This window comes from Martes martes (assembly GCF_963455335.1).
Source record: "Martes martes genome assembly, chromosome: 3".
In the NCBI taxonomy this organism is placed as follows: Eukaryota; Metazoa; Chordata; class Mammalia; order Carnivora; family Mustelidae; genus Martes; species Martes martes.
This window is the reverse complement of record NC_137890.1, coordinates 152,082,176-152,106,964: the sequence shown is the minus strand read 5'-3', so window position 1 is coordinate 152,106,964 and position 24,789 is coordinate 152,082,176. Positions and strand designations below refer to the sequence as shown.

Below are 24,789 nucleotides of genomic sequence, written 5' to 3'. Positions count from 1 at the left end.
TGAGCACAGACTTCCTGAGCATTTGGGCCTTTTGATCCCCCCAGATCCAGGAACAGAGGCCAGCAGAGTCTGGGCAGGGCTGAGGTGGCCACAGGGGGACCAGTTAGCGGCAGGGGTGGCAGGCCATAAATCCCCAGGGAACAAAGGCAGCAGCCAGCCTATGGACGTCCAGGCCCCTTGTAGGCAATCATCCCAGAAAGCTTGGAGAAGCTCCTTTTGGTCTGGAAATAAACCAGGGGGTGACTTTGGGGTTATATGGTAAATAAAAATGCAATTAAGAGTCCCCAGTGGCACTCAGTTCGGTGAAACGGCCATATCTGGCCTTTTGAGGCCAGTTTGCCGAGGCTTCCATACCCACTTGGAGGACTTTGCCTTTGTTCCCCTACCCCCACCCCATCCCCTCATCACCACCAGGCTAGGAGGCAGGGAGTCAAGCCTTCCCTCCTATTCAGGGAGCTTCTGGGAGGCTGGGCACTGGGTCCAGGATCCATTCCTCTCCTTGCTCTGTTTCCCATGGTATGGGTATGAAAAGTGGGAGGAAGTTGGAAGCAGCACTCCCCTGTTTTGACCAGGCCGGGCAAGGCTCCCTCACTATGGCAAGAACCGGATGCATGGGGGGAGGGGATTTTGCGGTGCTGCCTCTATGGTCTCTGATGGAGCACGAGGCCTTTCTGGCTGGCATCCTTCTGACCTCTGCCTTCAGTCCTGTGGCCAGCACACTGCCAGCTAGCCCAGGAGGAACACAGGGAACAAAGGGAAGAGAGTGGGTGCCTGGGGCCATCTCAGAGTGGACTGGAGCTGGGGGCTGAGTCAGGAAGCCCCACCCCTGCGTCTGCAAGTGAAAAGCCCGTGGCAGCACTGGATCACAGGATTAGATTTACATTCTGTGGTGTTCCATCCTAAGGATTCACTGAGCAGCTGGGGCAGCCAGCGAGCGGTGGGGGTCGGGGTACGGGGAAGAGAGATGCCCAAGCGCATGTGCAGGAAGGGACCAGCTGTGCCATGGAAGGGATGCGGCAGGTCTTTGAGACTGACTCCTCACACAGCATTTCTAAAGTTCTTTTTCTTTCTTTTTTGTTTCATCTTTTGATAATCTTTGATCTCTATGGTTTTGGCCCCGTGCTACATTAAAAGTACATACAATTAACAACAAAAATATACTTGCTTTATTTAGCAATTTTCTAAAAAGCAAAAACGGTCATAAAAAGACACAAGCAGTAAACAAACATATTGCACTGGGTGAAGAAAGTTTGGTCTGTGTGTGAACAAACCATGTGAACGGCAAGGCTGACCAAGTCATTACACAGACTCTGAGAGCTTATTTACACGTCTTTTCAGGAATAGATTATAAAGAAGGCTCAGTTTAAAATCGAGAAAAAGGTTTTATAACCCCTGTGTAAGCACACATACTAAGGGAAACACGTCTTGATACGTGGCACCGTGTAAACAATTTCACAAAATGCTCCTATTGTCAACTGCCCAGCACGCGTTAAGCTATGCACTTAACAATCAATGAGCATAGATCATATAATAAAATAACGCTGATGGTAAACATTCATAACCGTGGACAATGTTTTGACAGTTGTGTGTTCAGGTAACATACACATAACCTTGACTAGCATCTAATCCCTTAATGATCGGACCTCAGTGGCAGGGGGCAGGTTTGGAGGCATCTATTCTCCAACAAATACACAGACTACCATCTCATTTTGGGCTTCTGAAGGTGCTGTTACTTTATAAATAATTTTAAAAACCCACCAGTATTCTTACATTTGAGTTTAAGAAAAATCGGATTAATATCCAAATGTAAGACTGAAAACCAAGCAGATTACAAGGAGGCTGCACTGACTCTTGCAGCCACTTCTCCGTCGAGAATGGAAGGAAGCCTGCTTTCTTTTCTGTTTTTACAAACTCAACCCGATTTTAAGTCAGCTCTTTCTCCTGCAGTAACTTTCACTCCAGGGACCAATATAGCTTTCCCCCAAACAATCCTTGGGATCCATGATGCAACATGAGGTTTTGTAAGGAGATGGGCAGACTGGCCTCACTCCTCCACAGGTGTCCCAGTGACCAGACAATGCTGGTGACGCAAGGACTGTCACTGCTGGGATGGGAAGCTTCCCCGAGTGAGGTCAGGCTCATGGAAAGAACAAGGGCTGGCATATCAGCCCAGGGTATGGGGAGAGGCGAGCTCACAGCACTCAGGAAAACACAGACAGGGTCACCAGCTCACAGTGTCAGAGCTCATGTCTGGGAGGCTCCAGCTGAAGGACAGACACCAACGGGTTCCAAATGTGGCTACCAGAGACCGGTCTGCAAAGGGAAGTCACCATAGAGATAGTCAACACCATATTTTATCTACATATGGGTCATGGTCTGAAAGGGACCCAAGGATGATGTAGAAATACACAGAAGGTTCTGGGCGTGTGCCAGTCTGAAGGAGCTGGTCAGACAAACCACAGGCCTTCTTCTGTCTAGAGTGAGCATCTCTCCTTGGCTTGGCCCAAACACAAGCTACATCAGATTGAAAGGTTTGCCAACATAGTAGCCGAAGCGGAAGCTGCTGGTTTGCCGAAGTACGCTTCACAGCGATGCGTGCGAAACACTTTGACAGAAAGTTAGGAGGGGCTGTGATCTCCACTTGGTACATTCCAAAAACATCTAGTTTGTCTCAGTGGTGATCTAGATACAGAGCAGACCCCAGAGGACAGAATCTGATCTGATCCAAACACACCCGGGGGCAGCTCCGGAAGACCTGGGAGCATCCCAGCTGTTTGCTGCAGGCTGGAAGATGCCTCTGGACACCCCGGGCCAGCAAGAAGCCTCCTCAGGGCATGGACCTCTGAGAGCCCTAGGGCAACCTCCCTGCTGCGTGCTGAGGGCATTCCAGCTTTCTCAAGCTAAAGAATAACAAAATCTGTCCCAAACTCTGTATTTATGTTTTAAATACCAAAGTGTATTTCCTCCCCGACCCTTCCCACTCTCCACAGTTTTAAAACATTCCTTCAGAAAACTATGTTTTTTTCTAAAACAAAAAAAAGCGACATAAGTTTATCTGTCCATTTCATTACAAACAGATGTGGAAATCTTTCATCGCTTCTGAGCACCATCTAACGTAGATCACGGGCTGTCCGGGCACGGGGAGGAGAGCTAGGTCCGCTCTTCACTTCTGTGACTCAAGGGGGCTCCATTTTCCTCCTCTTTGGCATCTGTGGCTTCACTAAGACCCAGAGCAGGAGTATCTTCCTCGTAGGGTGGGCAGATGTTGTCTTGTCCCTTGTTCCCACAGTAAACACATTCCTTAAAGGGAAAGATGTAAAGTCAGTAACAAAAATGACCTCTTCATTACCAAACAGTGGTTTGACCTGAGGGAGGTACAGGTGACCTGGGGTCAGCCGTGGTGAGCAGGGAGGGCCAGAAGCCGCTGAGGGGCTGCTGGGACCCTGCCTGCTCTTGAGGGAGGTCAGAGCTGCTCCCCAGGGGCCCCACTTCCCACTTCCCCACGGCCAGGGGAGCGTCCAGGCCCTTGTCTGAGAGGCAGCTCTCCATGGTGACGGGATTGTGGAACCAGTAAGCCCGAGGTTCTGTCCCAGCTCCTCCCCTTCTTGCCTGTGGGACCACAGTCAAGGTTCAGTTTAACTGCCTTCTCCAACCTCAGTTTTCTTGTGCAGAAAGTGGGCACAACAAAGTACTGTCTCATTCCCTGACTATCTGTTGAGCACCTGTAATGCTCCAGGCAGGTCCCAGGGACTGGGATTCTCCAGCGAACAAAGATGAAAATCTCTGCCCTGGAGAAGAGGGGAGGGGAGATCCTGGGAGGAGAGAGGGACAATAGCCTGAGTGACAGGTGTCCCCAGCATATTCAAGATGAAAGCCTAGAGGAACATGGCACATGGACGAGACCTACAATCTTATTCTGGTCCTTCAGAACCAGAGAAGGCCCCTGATGGGGGGGGGGCGGTCTGTGACACCCTCCCCTCACAGGGTGGAGTCTCGCTCCCTGGGAAGTGTGGCTTCTAGCCTTCAGGTGACGACAAATGCCCCCGCCGACATCTTGCCCTCACCTTCACGAGAAACCCTGAGCCCAAACTGCCCGGGCGAGCTGCTTGTTAATTCCCAGCCCAAAGAAACACTGGGACAGGGTAAGTGTTCACGGCTTTAGGCCACTAAGGCTTGGGGTTTTTGCTAGGAGGTGACAGACAGCCAATCCTGCGGTGTGTGATGAAAACCCCTGAAGGAAGCCCGGAGGAGCCATGTGACTGAGAGAAGGGCCTCCCAGCAGAGGGAAGGGCAGGTACAAAGGCCAGGCGGCAGGAGGGACAGGCGAGAGGCCCACGTGGCTGCAGAGAGTGAGGGAAGAGAAACGGCAGATGGCAGATGGCAGATGGGGGCGACCTATCAGATTTTTATGGCTTTGCAGCACTTTACTCCAACTGGCTGGGGCACGGCTGCCAGGGACACAACCGTAGGGACAAGGGGGAAGGATGCAGAGCAGGGAGGCCGCCATGAAGATCCAGCTGAAAGAGCACCGCGGCTTGGAGCAGCGGGCGGTGCTGGAGGGGATGGGGGTGTCGGGGTCCTGTCCTGAAGCTGGAGGACTGAGAGGGCAGCGTGTTCAGAGGCTGAAGGACACGGAGACCCTGAAGTGAATGGCTTCCAGGGTATGGGGCTCAGGGTGGGTGGAGCATGGGGATGGGCACAGACATGACTCCGCAAGTCCTGTGGAGGAGGAGGGTGCGCCTGCAGGTCCCTGAGGCCTGGAAGGAGTAGTGTTCCCACCGTTATCTGTTATCTAATAGTCTATACAGACACTGAGGGCTCATGGTAGGAGAGCTGCTTCCTAGTTTGTTTTTTAAATTGAAAACAAGTGAAAGAAAGAAACAACATTCAAATTTCAGTATGCCACCAAGTGGCATATTCAGATCTTTTTGGGAACAAGGTTGCAAAGTTCTTTAAAGTAGATTCTGTAGCATCCTGTGATTGTTTGTCTTTGTGAACAGACTCTTTCTAGCTTTGGAAGTTTGAGGGGTACTGAGAGTGGCAAGGGCTGCAGGGAGTGCGCACAGGCATGCTGAGCTCACCGTGAGGTCCAGGGCGGCAGGCAGGCGGCCGCCCCGCAGCCATGGATGCACGTCCAGCAGCTCCTGCCTCTGGCCCTCGGTGAAGTGGGGCTGGGACTTCTGCATGGCTCTCAGTTTCTCCCGGTCTTCCTTCAACACTGTTTCCAGATTCCTTCACAAAACAGTTAGAAACAGGTAAGCTGTACAGCGTCTGAAGGGGGTTCTGTGGTTTAAAAAAAAAACAAAAACAAAAACCCTCTTTTTCTAGCAACTCTTTCAGGATTAATTAATTAATTTTAGATGATTTTGTTTAATGCCAATTTCCTTTTTCTTTAAAATAAATTACCCTACTTAAGGCACCTTAACCTCCCTAGTCTATCATCTGTAGTTTTCCTATTAAAATAACCCAAGTTATGATCTAGGTTTTATTTGAAATTAGGGGGACTGGGCACCCATAGACGCTTGGTTCTGTACAGGCTGGTTAGCTGGAGACTCTGACCATCGAGGCAGCAGGTGGGGTAACCGTCCTGAGTCCCCAGCAGACACTGGGCTGGCTGGAACCTGCCCCGGACAAGGAAACTCAGGATCCCCCTCCTACCTGCCCCCAGAGGCCTGGCAGTCCTGAGCCTCTGCGGTAATCCCTCCTTCCTTCCCTGGCTCCTCCCACCATGGGGCTCCGAGGCACAGGGACCATAGCGGTCCCTAGACCAGACTGACAAGGGGTCACAGTGGCGCAAGCACAGACCTGCTCACCACAGAGCAGCTGGTGGCCCAGGCTGCTCACCTCCCTGAGCTCCTGTATCTCCAGGACGGACACAGCCCATTTCGCCCACAGGGGAACAGGCAACTGAGCCAAAGGGAGACGTTGGCACAAACACTTCGTGAGCCCAGCAACACGACGGGGGTTGGAAGGGAGCCCGTCCTCCTCCCAGCCTACGGCAGGTCACCCACAGTTCTCCATGGGACCACGGAGCCGTCCAGAGTGACCCTCCTTCTCCGTCCGTACAATCAGAGGCGAGGCTCTCAGTGGGAAGTCCCCCGACTGGGTGGCCTTGTTGCTTGGTGAGCCCATGTCCCTAGGAGAAGTTGGGGGTTACCGGGAAGGCATCTGGTAGGTCATCATGACGCTGTCGTCCGTGTCAGCCATCAGCAGCCAGACGGGGTCCTGCAGGACATACTTGATGAACTGCTCACTTTCCTCCATATCTGCCTTCGCTTTCGCTTTGTGGTTCTTCTCCGAAGAGTCGATGCTTCCGAAATACTTGCTGGTATGACCTGTGTCACTGCTGCCTTTAAAAACACAACACGTGGCAAGTGAAAACCTTTCATGTGAAGTTAAACCTCATAAAATGGCAGTTTTAGGGAGCCGAAGGGTTTGACATGGTAACGAGTGCCTAGACAGGTAGGTTTTGCCTCCTCTTTCCAGTTCTCAAATTATCTGGATAATACCAGCCAGCACCATGGGGACGATTCTCTCCTGGGTCAGCCCTGAGAAGTCCAGATGGGGCTGCGTCTTAGAAATCATGCTCCTTTGGGGTGCCTGGGGGCTCCGTCAGTTAAGCGTCCAATTCCTAATTTCAGCTCAGATCATGACCTCAGGGTCGTGGGATAGAGCCCCGCATCAGGTTCTGCATGCTAGGCATGGAGCCTGCTTCAGATTCTCTCTCTCCCTCTCCCCCTATATGCCCCCCCGCCAATAGAAATCATGCTCCTGCTCCTTGACTAGGTCAGGCCACAGAGAGGCTGGTTTTGTCAGTGGGGGGCAGCTGGCCTGGCACACTCTGCCATCAGCCTCTGTGGGGAGCGAGACCAGAGAACAGGTGAAGATGGGTGCTCAGTTAGTGGGGAGCGTATGCGGCTGTTCCAGATCACACCTGAGTGATCCTCCCTGGTAAAGCACACCCCCACACCCTAGCCTCATGCGAGGGGAGCTAACTCAGCAAGGGGAGCACTACCAGCCCTCCTGGCAGGCCCAGAGACTCTGAGGGATGGTCCAAGATGGTCCAAAAGGGCCGGCGGCATGGAGGCCCGTGATAACAGCAATGTCCATAGCAAACGGGCAGAGGGGATGCACATCGGCAGGGTGAGGCAGGAGGACAGAGCCCGCACCTGCTGGCAGCCATGGCTGCAGGCTCTGGGGAGGCACCTGGGAGCACCAGCTGGATGCCCGTGGGGACCTGGTCTGCACTGGATACCAGGACCTGAGCACACACAGACCTGTGTGTGCGGGAAAAGCTGCGGGTGCCCAGGAACATTAGGTGGCCATCATCTAAACAAACCTGAAATCCAGCAACTGAAACACACCCAATGCCCACAGGATTTGGGTGCTCCCAGCGCCAACAACATACCTGCTCCACTTCTGGATGTAGTGCAGCCCAGTGAGCCTGAGCCCAGGGAGTCAGATGTAGCAGAGGCTCCACTCCCAGATAGGGCCGACCCTGTGGCCGAGCACAGGTCCTCATGCAGCAAGAGGTCGAGCAGGCCACTGGATGTGGAGAGGGCATCGCTGTTCCGGGCATCTGCAGGTTCCTCACGCTTTGGGAACAGGGAGAAGACAGCACAGTCAGGGCTCAGAGTACAGAATGGGGCTCGGCACACAGAATGGGGCTCTGCACATTGTCGGGGCTCTGTATACACAGAGGGGCTCAGCATACAGTCAGAGCTCTGCATAAAGAGAGAGGCTCTGTGCAGTTAGGGCGTGATGCACAGAACAGGGCTCTGCACACAGCCAGGGCTCTGCATACAGAGAGAGGCTCTTTGCACAGTCAGGGCACAGGACACAGAATTGAGCTCTGTGCATAGTCAGGGCTCTACATACAGAGAGAGGCTCAGCACAAAGTCAGGGTGCAGTGCACAGAGAGGGCTCAGTGCACAGTCAGAGCACAGAGTATAGAGAGGGAGTTGGTGCACAGTCAGGGTCTGTACACAGTCAAAACCTTGGTGCACAGAGAGAACCTCTGCTCACTGTCATAGCTCTGTGTATAGAGTGGGGCTTGGTGCACAGTCAAGGTTCTACGCAGAGTCAGGGGCTTTGTGCACAGAGAGAGGGTCTGTGCACGGTCAGGGCTCTGCATATAGAGAAGGGATCTGCACACAGTCAGGGCTCTGCCCAGAGAGAGAGGCTCTGCACACTGTCAGGGCTCTGCATACAGAGAGAGGGTCTGTGCACAGTCAGGGCTCAGCACACAGAACAGGGCTCGTGGGAGCTGCACAGCGCTGTCTGCACAGGGCTGCTCAGAGACAGAGCAAAGTGCCATCCTCCTTAGATCACTGGTCCTCCCTTCACCACCAACGAAGAAAGTGAAACGAACATGCCCCCTGGTTACTGAGTCTACAGCAACACCCTTGCTAGTGGTCTATGAGTGTCATCTAATAACCTTAATTTTGGGAAGGTCACACCAAAGACAGCAGATCTTGGGTCCCTGAGAGAAAGGCCTTCTGCTAGTTCCCACACCCTGGCATACAGGGAAGAGGGGAAGTGCATCAGCAGCACTCCAGCGACTGCTGCCCTGTGGGATGGGGGAGGGGAATCTGGCTTCCCAGTGGGCATGGCCTTGACCTGGCAGCATCCTGACCCTCTGACCCTCAGAACCAGCACGATAGGCCCAGGACCCCAGACACAGGAGTCGGGGGGCCCCCGGCACATGGAGGTGTTTACTTGCAACTGCAAGATTGTGCTTCCCCTCCCGGGAGCAAGGGCAGGGGCGCCAGTGGCCGCATTGTCCCGCTAGTGTGACTACATCCCTCAGCGCGGTCACCGCACCCCTCAGCATGGTCACTCAGAGCAGTCACTACACAGCTCAGCATGGCCACTACACCCCTCAGCGCGGTCACTCAGTGCGGTCACCATACCCCTTAGTGTGGTCATTCGGTGCAGTCGCTACACCCCTCAGCACAGTGACTCAGCCCAGTCACTCAGCGTGGTCACTACACCCCTCAGTGCGGTCACCACTCCCCTCAGCCCGGTCATTACACCCCTCAGTGCGGGCACCACATACCAGTGGTTCACCGGAAGCAGCTCACGACTTCATTAACTGAACAAGAACAGCACACCAACATCCCGTGGGACTTGGGAGGAGGGGTGCACGTGGCCTGGTTTCAGGGCTCAGGCCTCTGCCTCCCTGGCCCCCAGGGTGCCTCTGCGGCCGGCTCCCCCTCCCCCCACTGCCTTCCAAGGGGTCTGAGTTCTGGCATTCAACCTGACTATGCTTTATCCACAGAGTTTTACTGAAAATATTGGGGCCCAGAGTGAGTCATGAAGTCACTGCGTATCTGGACCCGTGTCCCCCATCAGACAATCCAGTGGCTTCCTTCATCTGGACCCCCAGACAACAAGAAGCTGCCAGGGGTCTACTCTGACAGGGTCGCTGAGCCGGAAAACATTCCCGTCCAGCCCCTGTATTTAGGTCACAACTGGAACCGTGTGGCAGGAGGGGAGACAGGAACACATGTGCTCACTCTGTCCCTGAACCCCCGCTGCCTGCTTTAGGGAAGGAAGGCAGGAAATGCTTACGATTGGCGAGGCCTTTGGCTGCCGATCCCAGGATGTGGCAGGTCTGCAGTCAGGCCCCGCACCCGCTGTCCCTGCTGTCCCCACAGGCCCTGCTGTTCCTGAGGCCGCGGCGCTGCTCTCAGGGACCTCCTCCAGCTGCAGCAGGTTGAGCTGCAGAGGCGAGCTGCCTCGGGACTGGAAGAGTGGAGGGGAGGCTCTGCCCGGGGGCCCAGAGGCAGACGGTGGGGACACCGGGGTGGCTGCGCGAGAAGCTGCCAGCCCACGCTCTGCCAGAGGACACGTGCATGGCGCTTTGTGGGGTGAGGTCCGGCCGGGGAGCTCAGGCTGCGAGGCAGGGATCATCTCGGACAGAAAGTTAGGCTGGCCTGGGAAGAAGGCCTGGGGCAGGCTGGGGGTCACTGAAGGGAAGGAATAGTTGGGTAACACCAATGCCATGACTGGGGTCAAGGGGACAGCGAACGGCGGGTGCTGGATGGCAAACTCGTGCTGGGTGTCCATGGGCACCGCGGGCATCGTGAAGCTGGCCTGGGGAGCCAGGGGTGCTGACGCCACCATCCCTGGTGTAGGCATGATTCCTGGGGCTGGAAACACAGGCAGGGGGTAAGCAGGCACCGAGGCAGGGAAGGGCGTCGTGGGGCAGCTGGACTGGGACGTGTCCCACGGTGACCAGGCTGTGGCATTCAGGCCCATCAGCGGGGGCCGGTGGGGCGCAGGGCCCCCAGACCCAGTGCTCTCAGAAGAGTCTCGAGGCTTGGCCCGTTTGGACTTCAGTTTTCTGTTCTTCCCGGTTTTTTTCCAAGATGAATCTATTCCAGAAGCATTTCTTAGTCCTGGTGCAGCTAAAATAATGGGAAAACACCAGAGTTAAGATGCAAACATTTATGTGTTTGCCAGTTTTCAGACTCCTAGGCTCTCGGAAACATGAGGACAAATCCTAGTTCAGCAGTTCCGTGTTTCCAAACGACAGCCTGTGGCCACTCAGGCCACCATCAGGTGCTCCCCAGCCCTTGGTGAAGTGAGAACAATCAGGGCAAAATGTTCATAAAACCAGAGTCACCCAATTTTAAGGACGGCCATTAATTGTAAGATCACATGCCCTGTTTTTCATCTGGTGTTAAAATACCCTTTCCCTGACAAAATAATAGTGATGGAAAGTTGTATTTAAAAGATTTCATTTGCTGGGGTGCCTGGGTGGCTCAGTGGGTTAAAGCCTCTGCCTTCTGCTCAGGTCATGATCTCAGGGTCCTGGGATCGAGCCCCATATCGGGCTCTCTGCTCGGCGGGGAGCCTGCTTCCCCCTCTCTCTCTGCCTCCTTCTCTGCCTACTTGTGATCTCTGTCAAATAAATAAATAAAATCTTTAAAAAAAAATAAAGAAATGATTTCATTTGCTCAAAAAAATAAATAGGCTGTGTCAGCTGTTCCCCAGTACTGGTTTGTGAAATGTGAAGGGTAACACCCCTGATCATCTAACCTATTTTTCAATTTTATGGGCTTCATCACTACTGTTCCTTAATATGAGCTGCTTCCTGCTTTGCCTGTCAGAGGGAGCCTGGACTCCAGCCCAAGGGGAGGTCAGAGGATGGAAGGGAGCACGTGCTCTTGGAACTACCTTCCTTCTCTCTGATGAGCAATGCTTTTTTCTTTAGAAGGCTGGAGGTCTCCAAGGGTAGCAGAAGGGACTCTGGGCTTGTCCCCACACTCCACCCCCGGGCCTGGGCTAGCAGGGGAAGTATGTTGGTTGAGCTAGGGGGTGATGCCATGCCTGGGATGGTCCCAGGAACCTCAGTTTCTCCTCTCCTGTCACACAGGACAACTCTGGGCTTCTGCAGCCGGTGTGTGGGGACACCTTCTGTCAGCTATGCCAACAGGTGCTCCCTTAACCTTTACTCCATGCTGAAGACAAATGGGCAAATCCAAGGCAAGGTGCTAAGTGGGTAGAGGCTTTGTGAATCAGACTCTGTCTGGTGTTTTTTCTATAGGAAATCTGTCCCCTGGTGGGACTACTGGCTGAAGCACTGGGCTCCTGGGATTGCACATCAGGGTCTAGACAGGGTTGCTGTGGACAGCTGCACAGTCTGTGCACTGCAAAAACTGCTGGGCCAAGGGAGACAAGAGGGAGCTGGAACTCCATAGTAAATCAGGCCCACAGAGTGGGTCTGCCCAAGGTGGGCGGATGACACGTTCTCCTAATTTCCAAAGAAATTAGGCCCAACGTCACCCTAAGTCTGGGGAAGAAGGAGAAAAGGAAAAGACTAGAAAAAACATAATCCTTGGCAGCATCAGTCTCTTTCACTTCTCATATTTTCACTTTGTGGTGTGTCTGCCTAGAGATCCAGGGGAAGCTGGGTTCTCGTGGTGCGTGTGTCTCCTGGGCTCACTAGCTCTGATCCCTGTGTCTGGCCTGGGGAGCCCTGGGAAGAGGTGGCGTCTCTGATCAGTCCAGCCTTGTCTATCTTCACCCCATGCCCTTCGACCCCCTGCTGGCTCTTAGCCTGGAAGGCAGCTTTCTGCACTCCCAGGGTCTATCCTCCAGTCTTAAGGCCCCCCAGCTAGGAAGGCGTCTGGGGAGAAGGGGGCCACTCCCTCCTACGGTGTCCTCAGGAGTCTGACGCCATGTGCCCCGTCAGTCCTATGGGGCGGGTAGGGTCCCCTGCCCCTCAGAGTCAACCAGTGAGAGACATCTGAGGTGGCGGCTCTGCGTTCCATGGGGGCCAACCTGGGACTGACACTGCTCTTGCTAGCACTGTTGCCTTGGGGACACAGGACACCTGTTTCTACTGAAACAGACTGTATCACTGTGAAGTTCCAGCCCATATCTAACTGGGGCCATTCCACACGTCGACAGGAGCCCTGGACTCCGTTCTACAAGAAGAACATCTTTAAAATGTGGTTTTGCCACTTACGTCTCTCACTCAGCTGCCCCTTGGACTTTTCCTGTAAGTAATAATGGCAGCGAGACTGGAAGATAGTGAGTTTCCGCATCTCCTTGAACTTGAGCAGGAAGCTCTGTTCCTCCTTCTGGGTGTGGGCGGCCAGCACTTCCTTGGTGAGGCCCAGCGTCCTGAGGGGCTCCTTCTCTGGGCCCAGGATGCATGGCCGTCCGTCCAGAGACTCAGGTCCACTCATGGCATCTTCCACAAGCTCTGGAACAGAAGACGGGCACCGGGGCTTAAAACAACAGAAAAACGCACCTGGCGTCTCTGAAGGCAGCCCCTTGCACACACGTGCAATGCCTCATACCGCCAGAGCTCGGGGCTGAAACCTGTGATACGTTCAGGCAGCTCTCTGAGAAAAGTTCACCATCAAAGGCACAAGACAAGGACAGAAAGCCCCACTGCCTGGGCAGCTCCAGGATTGGTCTTCAAAGCAAACTGAAATGTGGGGTACCTGGGGTTTCAGCCCCACGTTGAAGATGCTGCTCCTGGTCTGTCCTCGGCTCTGAGAGCACAACACCCTAAGCCGGCACGGGGCCCCTGTCCTTCTTCAGGACCTGCTGGCTCCCTCCCATGCACTCTCCCCTCACTGTCACTGTCTTCCCAGCACAGAACAAATCTGGGTTTCTATTCCCTCGTGGGTGTTGTGAAAAACAGGGTAACTCAGGGATGGTGCCCGGCAGGTAGGACCTGTCTTGGCTCCTGTCCTCCAACAGGGGAGGGGGCGGGGACCCCCAGTCCCACAGAAGGGGGAGGCCCAGGACCCTCACTCATTCCCCAGGAGGCCGGGACTCAGCACCACCACGGCCCCTGCCCGGTAGGCGCCGGAGTGGACAACTGCTGCCAGGTGGACCTGGAGTACAGTGGGGGCTAGGACAGGGGCCCTGGGACCAGGAGGGACTGGGACTGGGACAGGGGTGGCTGGGACCAGGACAGGGGTGGCTATACCCCGCCCTGCTTCTGCACCTGGATTTCTAATTTTCATCGTTAAAATCAGACACTCCCGACATCGCTGGTGAACCAGCAAGCGTACCGAGCTCGGGCTGCGGCTTCTTGTCGCCCACGTGCACGATGGTGCTGCTGTAGCTGCACTGGCTGGTGAGGGACACTACGCTCTCCGCCTTGCTGGGCAGTGTCAGCGACGGCAGGTGTGCGCTGACCCCCGCGTGGCTGTTCACCTTGGAGGATGACGCTGTCTCTTTATAAGAGGAAATGGACACAGACACAGAAATGCAACAAAAGCAAACCGCTCGGACAAAAGACCCCACTGTCTATGCGGTGCGCCAATACCCCGGGGACCCACAGAGCCTGCATATACCCAGGCACATGACAGCCCGACCCCAGCTCTTTATTCACAGGGTAAAGCAGGAGAAGAGGGAAGTCTGAACTGGGCACAGCCTGAGTGCTCTAATAGGAGGTAGATGGTTGGGCAGCTGCAGGTACTCTGGGTCTGGGCCTCTGACCAGGGCTCGGGGCCCTTCCACAGGCCTGCAGATGGCCAGGAGCCCACCATCTGCAGGGTGCTGGCCAGGGACTGGCTCTGTGTCCCCAAGGACTAGGGCAGGGACTGTCCATCACAGTGGGACTGCCCAACATGAGTGCTCCATCAACAGGGGGCTACCGGGTGTCTGATCCTGGTAAGGCCCAGCAGTAACATTCAGAACGCTCCAGAGGCCTGTGGGGTGAAATCCGACTCAGGTGTGCTAACATTCGGAGGCCCGTGCTCTTCCGAGAGACCACGGAAACAAGACCCGCCCAAGAACGGCAGGGTGAGGTGCCCCCAGGTCTCCAGCAGCCCCAGTAAGATCCAAGTCTCAGTCCCAAATCACCTTTACCTCCAGCTTGTAAGAAGATCCTAAGTTTTGAGCTACTCTGGTCATGGAAAGACCAGCCTACACCCACATACTGTGTCCTTGAAGCTGTTCAGACTTCCTGCAGGAGGGGACAGAGCTCTGGGCCTTCAGTGACACATGACACCCCCCTACCCCCCCGCAGAGGACCCCAGTCAGCGCATGCGGCACAGCTCAAAGCAACAAGACACCTGTGGAAGGCAGCCCGGGGCTGGCCACTGCCTGTCGCTTATCGCTGGCCTTCTGCGTTGCCACGTTCACCGGGAACTCACACTTCCTCTTGAGGGTGGCCGCCTCACTGCAGCTCTCCAGGTATCTGCACGGAGGGTTGGAAAGGGACTCATGGGACACAGAAGCCCCAGGGGCACGTGGAGGAGCCGGGAAGGTGGTGGAGGGGGGAGGTGACCGCACCTGATGACGCTGTCCAGGCAGCTGATCTGCTGGTAGGAGCCAGCGGGCGGGTTCCTGCAGCCCAGCTCCTCAGGAGAGCCGCCCGCGGGCAGGCTAGTACCAGAGCTGTCCTGTTCCACGGGGACAGCTTTCATCTGAGCAGAGGAATTACTCGGCATCTCTGAAAGGACAAAAACGGTTCTCTCAGGTAAAACTTGTGTCCCTCAAAGAGGATTCTCTAGTCAGAAAGCATTTCCATGCAACCTAAAAGTCAGGCTGTGATTCTCAGGCACAGAAACCTGGGGCCAGCCTGCTCTTCAGGCAGCCTGGTGGGGGCGAGCGTCTCTGTGACACCCCCAGAGGGAAGCTGGAGGGTGCTGTCACCAGGTGGGGGCCGCCTCCGCCTGGGGCTGTCCCCAGGCTCAAGGACTCAGCAGTGGAAAAGGTCAGGTCTTCCTTGAACTCCTGAAATGTGCAGGGCCAGTAAGATGGCAGACGCTTTAGGGCTGATGGATAGTTCCTGTCTCGGAGAGGAGAGACCCCCCCAGAAACGTGAGCCGGCGTCGCTAACGATTTCGTGTTCCCAGGGCAGACTGCTGTGGATGCTTCTCTTCCTGCCCTCTCCGCACACACCCCTGTGCTGTTCCCTGAGGGGTCCCCAGGGGCAGAGTTGTGTCCTGCTCCCTGTGGCATCCCCCCAAACCCACACAGACTGTAGCATGGCCACAGGGGGCAGCGTGCACCCCCGCTTGTCCAGGACGCCAAAATTCCCAGTGAAGAAGAGATATGCGGCAGCCACCAGAGGCTTCCTGGAGGAGGTGAGCCCTGAGTGCAGGGGATGAGCAGGAGCCCCGCAGGGAGAGAGGCCGTGGGGAGCCCAGGCACAAGGGTGCCAAGTCGCAACATGGTGAGGTGGGCTCAGGGCGTGTGGGGTGGTGGACAGCCCCCTGTGCCTCTGGCTCCCCGGGGGTGGGGGACCCATGAACAAAGCTGGTGCTGTTCCCCTGGGACACTTCATTCACGCAGACAATTGCTTGTGGGTTGGGTGGGCAGCCCCCCCAACTCGGGTGAGTGTGTGCACGTGCTCACGTGAGTGTAAGCACCCACACTCTGGCCACTACGCTGAGCAACAGCAGGGGCCGCGGGGGTGGAAACGCAGGCCTTGGCCCACCTCGGCAAGTGTCAAGGGCGCCTGGCGACGAGGGTCAGCAAGCCTGACAGAGCAAGGGCCCAGGCTGCCCGGCGCCATCACAGAGCCAGCTGCCCAGCAGGGGAGGGGAGACAGCTCGCTGAGGAGGTCAGTTTACCGCCATCCAGGGTAAAACTCAAAGCCACACTAACGTTTCGTCAAGGAGATGGAGAGAAAGTTCTTACCTATTGCAGATTTTTCCTTTTGTTCTCCAGATTCCCCAGGATGACTTTTGTTTTTGATGTTGCCACTATTTTTACAAATTTCCTGGAGGAGAAACAAAGGGACATGTTATTCCCTCTAGGACACCCTATCGTGGTTCAGCCTGTCCTCATGGTGAGGACAGAGGAGAGCCGCAGAAATTGGAACGAGGCAGGGCCGGAGAAAACGCCGGAATACAGAGCAACATGGCATTTCTGTGATGTCCTCACTCTTGCCTGATTGCCTGCTTTAAGTCATTTTCACCCAAACTGTAGCCACAGCTTTTGGCTGTCCCCATGCCCCTCTTGGAGAGTAGAGTAGGGAGCAGGGTTCCGAGAGTGGGCGGCCAGTTCTCCCCAGGACAGGGATAGACAGGGGCAGAAGGGACTTACGGTCCTCCTGTGGCGGGAGTCCTCGTGACCGTTGCTGTCACTGGAGGAGGTCTGGCTCATGAGATGTTCATGGGACCCGTTGCTGCCCAGGCTCCCGTAGCCACTGGAGCCACTGTGGGGGACGGGCTGGGGACACAGCAGACAGGAAGGTGTTGGACGCGGTTCGGGGTGTGTGTGCAGCTGACACTGTGGGTTAGTGCTCCCCGCACACCTATCTCACAGAGAGGCTGTCACCTGCCTGGGGTGCTGCGTGAGGACAGATGGGGCTGGGCTGGCTGGCAGGGTCAGGCTGCGGGGTGCCCCTGAGAGAGGATTCATTCAACCCTCTCCCTCAGCTCACACGGCATGGGCCAGTCCAGGCTCTATCCAAGGGTTTTAGAGACAAGGTGCACCGCGGTTTTGCCGCAGTCTCAGGAGACAGAGGAGCAGAGCTGCCCAGGCGGAGGACTGGTGCTCACACTGTCTTCTTGAGAACTACGTCCCCAGGAAGAGGGAGAAGGTATCCTCACACCCCCCAGGTCCTGGTACGGTGACCCCCTCCCACCCAGTGCACCCATGGGGGGCCGTGAGCGGGCTGACAGCAGGGCCTCAGGGGTGGACTCGGGGGCTGGGTGTGTCTTTCAGTCACTTGCTCAGGGCTATAGTTCAGACACAGGCACCCCAAATATGCAAGGGGTGCCACCCCCAACTGTGCAAGCCACAGGTGTGCCCGATGTCCAGGCCCAGACCACGGATGCCAGGGGCACAGAGTGGAGCTGGATGGAGTGAGATGGCCACCCCAGGTCTCTGGGCAGCTCCGGGCCACTGGCACAGAGGGACAGGAGGGCATGCAGACAGCATACCCACCTGGAGCAGCAGCCGGTGGATCTGCTCCGTGAGCCCCTGAATGCTGGGGGGCGGGTCCTTCTCCTCCACTGGAGACTGAGCTGAGAACACGTCCTCATTCAAAGGGCCCCTGTGAAGTTTTAACTGGTCTGTCAGCTGGGCCCCCTGCTGCACAGCCCAGCTGGCCTCCTCCCTGCAGACCCCTGGGCTGCTACCTTCCCCTCCCTCCTGCTCCCTGCTCTGCTGTAGGAGATCCCGCCCACCTGGAGTCACAGGCACACGACAGGAGGTGGCTTGGGTCCTGGCCACCCAGTCCTGCCCTCTGCCACCTGCTGGTGGGGGAAGTGAGGGTCCCTGGGCTGCCCCGGGCCCTGGGAACACTCACACCCTGACTCTGTGTCTGCCGATGATGAAGGAGATCTTCCTGCTCCACGGGTTGATGAAGCTGGACCAGCTGGTGTCCAGAGTGACGTACTCGCCGTTCCGGGCGCGGAACCGAATGGGAGAATAATCGAAGGGCTGCCCACCGGATTGTACAACTGCGAGAGTAGGAGCCATGTGGGCGTGAGGACAGGTGTCTGGTGCTCTTGGGAAGAGGAGAGCTGAGGGGCACTCCACTCTGGAGTGAGCTCAGAACTTTCTAAGAGGCCAACCTCCTCAACCCTGTGGCTTTCAAACACCCCCCCCCCCAACACTTGGCTCTAAATTGCAACAGTGGGCTGTTTCTAGATGTTTCCAGAAGTGCCACCACAGATCTCAGGACATGCATCTCTGCTATTCTTGACTGGTCTTCTTCAGGATGCTCAGTGTTCCCTGTGTCTGCAAGACCTGGGCTTGATGGGGACACAGATCACCCACTCCCCTGGCCTGGTCAGCACCTCTGTCACCACCGCTGAACCTGCACCCCCCCTCCACCACCTGCCAGGGAAGTCAACAGTAAAAGCAGGTGCCAAAGATTCAGGTCCCACAAAGGGATGCACGGGAGGTGATTACTCTCAACTGACAGGGAGAGGGAGTGGGCACAGAGCCACAGCATCTGTCCCCACATGCAGGAAACTGATGTGACCCATCTACACAGGACATTGATCCCAGGCTTTCCCAGGAAATGGGACCTACTCTTTTTATGGATGGTGAGCATCAAAGGCCGGTCACTGGGGTGAAGTTGCAGGAGCATGGGGGTCTCAATCAGGTCCTGAGGTAGGTAGCCCAGGAGGGGGACCGCCCTGCAAGGCAAGCACAGGCATCGTGCTCAGGGGCAGCCCTGCTAGGCCTCAGCGCCCCGCTGCCCTCTGGGGACCCCCTCCAGAACACCGCCTCCAGACAGTGCAGCAGACCGGCTCTGGGAACCCTCCTGCTCCTTGGGAAAAAGTCACAGACTCCCAATTCCCCAAAGATCAAGGTTTGGGAATGAGGCTGACAGAGAACAGTGTTTCAATTAATTAGCAAACAGAAGCCTCCCCCCAGGTCTGGGATAGAAAACTTGGCCCTATGAGGCCCGGCCCAGTACAGGCTCAGGCCTGTAGCCGTGTGGCTTAGCTCCTGAAGGAATAAATCATGATCATGTTTTTGCTGTTCCTCTTTTAGGATCTTTTCTTTCTTTGTGTCATTAGCAAGTTCTACCAGATGGGGCTGGCATGGCCTTTTTTTTTTTAAAAAAAGTGTTGCCTGGACTCTGGAAAACTCTTTGTGCCTCCTTTCCAGCTCCAGAGGGTTCCCTTCTCCTATTATTCTGGCCACTGTGTCTGTCTAGTCCTGCAGAGTCGCCGTAGGCTGGGCGCCTTCGCTCTTCTCCTGCCACTGCTACTCTACCTTCTGGGAGAAGGTTTGGGGGTGAACTTCCTGGTGCCCCTTCTGCCTCTGTGTTGGGCGTCCTCTGCCCACTCAGCTACTGTTCCCTCTCCCGGACGTGGGTCTCAGCCTTCCCCCTGGAGGCCAGTCTTCTTGCCTCTGAGCTGACGTTTCCTCCAACTCCTCAGCTCCAGTGGAAGAACATTCTCCAAGCCTTTAGAGCAAATCTTGCTCGTTTCCCAGTAGAATGGAACTTTCTTGTGGGCCCAGTGTTATTATTTGATTTTCTCCTCCTGGTCCAAAACACACTCTCTCCAGGCCTATATTTTCCTTTGACAGGATGTACAAAATGTTCCTGGCACCCTTCCAGGTCAAGGCTTGGCAAGGTGAGGGGGAGCAAGGGGAAGGAGAGGAAGAGGAGGAGAAAGAGGCAGAAGAGGTGCCAGGAGAAGAAAGAAAGGGGGAAGGAGGGTGGGGAGGAGGGAGAGAGGAAGGGCAGAAGGGAAGGCAGGAGGAAGGGGGAGTGTGGGGAGGAGTCCCGGCCACCTGCCCAGCTGTCCTGCACTCTGTGGCCTGTCCAGGGTGGGTGCCTGGTGCCTCTGTGCCAGGTGTAGGCAGGGGGTGGCCTGGGTCCTTGATAGCACCTGTGGAGGCCCCCTTGGGCCATTTGAGAAAGCCCAGAGTGCCGGTATGCCCAGGTCCACTCCCCCCGGGACTTCTGAGGAAAGCTCTCCCCCACTCCTGCCAGCAGCCAGTGGTATTTTTGGGGTCGTGCAGGGGGAGCTGGGGGGAGGTGCTCCACAGGCCTCACCCAAAGCCAGCCAACTCAGAACACTCTCACAGCAGTGCTCCCGCTCCAGCTAGAGCACCTCGGGCGGGAGACGGAGCAGGCTCTCCAGCGGAAGAGGAGGCGATCCAGCACCCTTCCACCCCCCACACCGGGAGCAGTCTGTGGCACACAGGCTGGCAGGTGCAGCTCTGCTGGGATCCTGTCAATGGTGTCTCCAGCTTCAACCCTAACCCTGTCCCAAGCCCACCACCCTTGGCTGTGCCATCTTTCACTCACGTGTGATTCTAAAATGAATTTCAACAGGATAATAAAGATATACTTAATGAGAACGATGCTCAGCTACCAGATACCCCCTTTACACAATATTCACATCGCAGGAGATTTTTAGTGCAATTCCAGAATGATTTCATTGCCTATAGTTCAACATTTTTGTGGATTCTCGCCTCCATAAAACCAACACACAGCCTTCATTTTAGCTACACAGCTTCAATGTCAAAAATAGGAACGTTCACTGAGCTTTACTTAATTGCCATGAGGGAACCACCAAGATCATGGTGAAATGCTAACCAGCATGTGACCGAGTCAGCTGCCATGAAGGGTACGGTCCTGACTTCAAGACAAGTCCAGTGCAGGAGGAGGTGGGGGTGGGGGGCGGCAGACGGGTCAGTGTCATGGCACGCTTACCTTTCGTCCACATCCTGGAACAGACAATTTGGTGTATGTGTGGTCGTAAAAATTCTCTTTTCAGGAGGAATTCTAGGGGCTGAAAGAATAGAATTTTATATAGGTTTCTGATTCTAACAAATACACACTTAGCACAATTCTACGGCTACTAGAAAATATCACGTAGATTCGGACGGATGGGCAGCAAAGGAAGAAAATTCACAAGTGGACCCAGGAGAGAGCCCACCGCACGGGGAACGGACCCTACACTCAATGACCGCCAGCCAGCCTTCTTAACCTCCTTGTGGAGGGTTTAGTCTAGAAAGTGAAGAATCACCACATTCACAGAACCGTGTCGTGACGCATAGGCATCTCTCAGCGAAATCATGGGGGAAGGCCAAATTCATGATTTTTAAGATCCAAGAGGGAGCTGAACAAATTGTTTTTAAGAAATGAGTTAAGTCTTTAGATTCAAAATTCTCAGCAAACGTCCTTGTTTTAGGGACTTCGGATTTTCTAGGGCGGGCAAAGGTGGTGGAATAATTTGCATAAAGGAAATCATCTATCCAGAATTTTCCTCAAATGCCAAGTTCATGGAAAAAACACCCAAAATCCAAAGCTTCCTTCTTGAAGGAGACTCAGATCATATCAGTGAATAACTTGTTGAAATCTAAGTAACCCCTCTAAATCTTTATAGACTGTGTGGAAGAGAATGTTCTCTACAGACAAACTCACCAAACATTTCCTCAGTTTTAAGAAACACCTTTTTAAAAGATGACCTCATCAACCCCTGGGACAAGGTTCTGAGTACCAGGAAACATGGACTGGACTGGGTCCCTGTGATTGGTAGTTACAGACGGTGCTTGCCCTCTGAGAATTCTGAAGCCATGTGGCTGAGTTGCCAGGATGAGGAAGGTTCTAGGCCAGATATGGGGGCTGGTACCACATAAGGACCACGTCATGATGCCGTTCAGTGGGAGGAGGTGGCCAGAAGGACAGAATCAGGGTAGCCGAACACCTTGGGGCCATTTGGGCTTCGAGGGAAAGCCCAGATCTGGGGAGGGGATGGCCTGAGAAGCGAGCAGGACCGTGGATGGACAGGTGGGATAAGCCAGTGATGACTGGCTTTCTACATGTAGAAGAAGGGAGGAGAGAGCAGGAGCACAGACTGGGAGTCAGTGGGCCAGCCTCCCTAGAGAAGCCACTGCAAGTGGAGAGGGTGGGGAATGTAGGGGACAGTAGATGGGCCCAGGTCAGGGGGGCGTGGTTTGGGTTCTGAGCAGGCAGTGGTGTCCCGGCACTCTTCCAGGTGTGGGGGTGCATAAGAGTGGGAGGGGCTTGGGGACCTGGAGCTGAGGGCCATTCTCACTACACAGAAGGAAGGCAGTGGCTGGGGAAGGGGGAAGGGCACTCAGGTTGTGGCAACAGGCTGATCATGGGTGGGAGATGCCAGCACCCGGACCCCTGTAACAGACATGGGGAGGTGGTTTGGCCCCAGGTACGGGGAAGGCCAGGAGGCAAATGTGGGTGTGAATCTAGAGGGAGATGGACACATTGCCCAAGGCTGGGAGGAGAGGCCAGGGCTGGCGGTCAGCCTTACTGACATTAGGTATGAACCAGGACCATCAACAAGGGACCAGACAGAGCCGCCCCCCACTCCCCGGCCAGGCGGTTACCTTCGTAGCCCGAGTGTACTCTCTCGGCCAGCAGCACGCAGCACAGCTGGCCCCCGGCGCCCTGTGGGTCCCGCACCTTGACCAGGTAAGGCGTCATGCGGAACGGGTGGTAGTCAATCTCATTCTCATGGGTTTTCCCAACGCTGAGGAGGAGGCCCAGTCAGAGGTTTGCAATTAGGATGGAAGGAATTGTCCTTTCTTGCTAGTTACCGCTCCCCCAGTAGTGGCTCTTCCCAGAGCAGTCCTTTCATATGCTGTCTAGAAGCCTGCCACACAGAGCCAGGCCCCTTGCCTGGGAACCCGGGCCAAGCTCGGCGCTCTGGCCTGGGCCTGTGGTGTGTGCTTTGGCCCCACATGCTCAGATGCCCATGACATCAAGGGTTGATGAGGGAGTGAACAGCCCTGGGCGATGGGAGGTCTCCCAGGAGCCCTGCTCCAGAGCACTTCCATCGGGGGGATGGACATTGCTTCAATGGTGAGGCCCCAACCCCAGCTTCTGAGAGCACCTGGACCTGGCCAGGGGTTGCTCCTAACCCTGCAACTGGACACTCAAGCAGTCACCTTGTTTTGGGCCAAAAGCCAGCCGTTTGGAGAGCTGGAGAGCTGTGGGCTCTCCCTAGGAAAACACACATTTGAACTAAAGGCTGCATGTGTGTTTTGCGTCCTCCCTGGGGGACATGCCTTCCCAGTGAGGGGTCCTCGGACAGCTTGCCAGGTGACAGACACCAAGTCCAGGCTCCCCAGGCCCTCCTTGTGGGGCACTGAAATCACCCCCTGCTGACCAGGTTGTCTCAACGCCTTGTTATGGAAATGATGTTCTCACACAGACTTTTAGGAATATGCACACACGTGGCAGGGGCATGTCCCACAAAGCTTCTACCCTGAAGAACAGGGGTGCGGAGGGACATAGGGGTCACAGCACAGCAGGAACTGGTGAGGGACAGTCCTATGTCTCCTCAACCCCGTAAGAGATGCTCAGGAGAGAAGGTTTGTGCCATTCTCAGTTGGGGAACACCTGTCACAGGCTTACCTGACGCGGCAGAAGAACGATTTCTCCTCCATGCATTCTTGAGTAAACGAATCTGAGAGAGAGAGTCCAAAGTCAGCCATCTGAGAGCACAGCACAGTACAGACAGCGCTCGGTTTCCCCCAAGCTATGGAGTCAGGGCGTGAATGCATATTTACATGAGCAAAGAGCAAAGCCCTTAGAGATCATTTTTTGCAGTTCTGACTAAAGTCAAACATATTTCATGACTGTAACACATGCCAAATTATGGAATGCTAAAAGCTTACCACCAGCTGTTTACCAGTTTTGAAACAGTTCACAGGCTCCCACAAACACACCAACTAACAATTTAACTCCAGGAGACAGACTGACTGATGGGCAGAATTTTTGCAAATAAAGCCCTAAACATTTCAACCCACATATTTTGGGGGGATGTTCAGTTCTAATAGAAGCAACTTAGGCCACTTCAAAACTTAAATCAATCTTTCTGTGAAAATGTTAACCTACTTCAAAATCTGAAACGCCTAGCGAAAACATGATGTCACTCCAGCGGCATCATCAGAGATGAGGAAATGGTGTTTTCGCAATATAGGATTTTTTAAAAAGGAAATCTTAGACATTGATCTTTCACGTAAAGTCTCCTCTATTCAAAAGAAAGAGGAGAAGTAGAAAATCACTAGTAGGGGAAAATGGTGTAAAATTACCAGCCTGGAAAGGCCCTAAAGAAGTCACCTGGTCCTTTTTCGTTCAGACACAAACTTGGAGGCAATCATCCCAGGGAGCTGGTGCTGACCCGTTGGTGCCATAAACCCACATGTGGAGAGATGTCCCTTCCACACAGTGACCTACAGGTTCTCATGACACACACTGCAAGCTTTAGGGACCTGACTGGACAGTCCTCGGGGGGAATTCTGGAGAAGGCAGGCGGCTTTATATCCCAAACCAAAAGTGACCATCTCGTTTTGTGAGCCAATCCTAATGCCCAGGTGGCCCGCTGTCAGGAAGGTACAGCCGGGGAACGGCAGTGGTGGCGCTCACTGGGCGGTGGAGGAATGGCAGCCTGGCCGGCCGCAAGCAGGATGAGGCGGGGTGTGTGCGGCGGAGAGGGACCTGTGATCCAGGAGATCACGACTGAGGTCACACCTGTCTGAGTGATTCCCAGGCCCACTGTTTCCCATCACCTGTCCTGGCTGCTTAGTGTTTCTGCCCACGTGTTCACCTTCAGCTCCGAGGGACCAGGGCCCAGCGAGGAGCAGGCAGACAGATGCTGCCAGACTCACAGGTCAAGAGCGGGCTTCTGCTGGCCACCCTGCTCACTGAAAGCGTTAGAGGGGTTAGGGGATGGGAGTAGTTGCAGGGAAGGCCTGAGCTGATCTGGTACCTTCTGCCAGGATCCCATGCCATGTTTCTGCTGAGACTTTTCTGGTCAACCATCCTGTCCCGCGCCTATGTATGGGCAAGGCCTGCACTGGCCACGGTAAGAGCGTCCACGCTTCTGGACCCCGAGTCCT

General features: G+C 55.1%; 1 protein-coding gene across 2 annotated transcripts in view; it reads right to left on the bottom strand.

The window, feature by feature from the left end:
* Positions 1-1,149: 1,149 nt before the first annotated feature.
* Positions 1,150-24,789, bottom strand: part of PER2 (period circadian regulator 2) — a 38,865-nt gene continuing 15,225 nt past the window's right edge. The window contains exons 7-23 of one of the 2 annotated variants that reach the window (XM_080799330.1): positions 23,303-23,354; positions 22,273-22,415; positions 20,618-20,696; positions 18,472-18,578; positions 17,741-17,894; positions 17,377-17,485; positions 16,531-16,656; positions 16,123-16,204; positions 14,770-14,929; positions 14,550-14,674; positions 13,542-13,706; positions 12,479-12,718; positions 9,574-10,412; positions 7,409-7,595; positions 6,158-6,350; positions 5,082-5,232; positions 1,150-3,300 (exon numbers count right to left, since the gene is read on the bottom strand). In XM_080799330.1, the coding sequence (XP_080655456.1) occupies positions 3,151-3,300; positions 5,082-5,232; positions 6,158-6,350; positions 7,409-7,595; positions 9,574-10,412; positions 12,479-12,718; positions 13,542-13,706; positions 14,550-14,674; positions 14,770-14,929; positions 16,123-16,204; positions 16,531-16,656; positions 17,377-17,485; positions 17,741-17,894; positions 18,472-18,578; positions 20,618-20,696; positions 22,273-22,415; positions 23,303-23,354 (3,062 nt within the window). In that variant the 3' untranslated portion in view covers positions 1,150-3,150. Of the gene's footprint in view, positions 3,301-5,081; positions 5,284-6,157; positions 6,351-7,408; positions 7,596-9,573; positions 10,413-12,478; positions 12,719-13,541; positions 13,707-14,549; positions 14,675-14,769; positions 14,930-16,122; positions 16,205-16,530; positions 16,657-17,376; positions 17,486-17,740; positions 17,895-18,471; positions 18,579-20,617; positions 20,697-22,272; positions 22,416-23,302; positions 23,355-24,789 lie in introns of those variants that run through there. The other variant, XM_080799331.1, reaches the window with a different exon arrangement.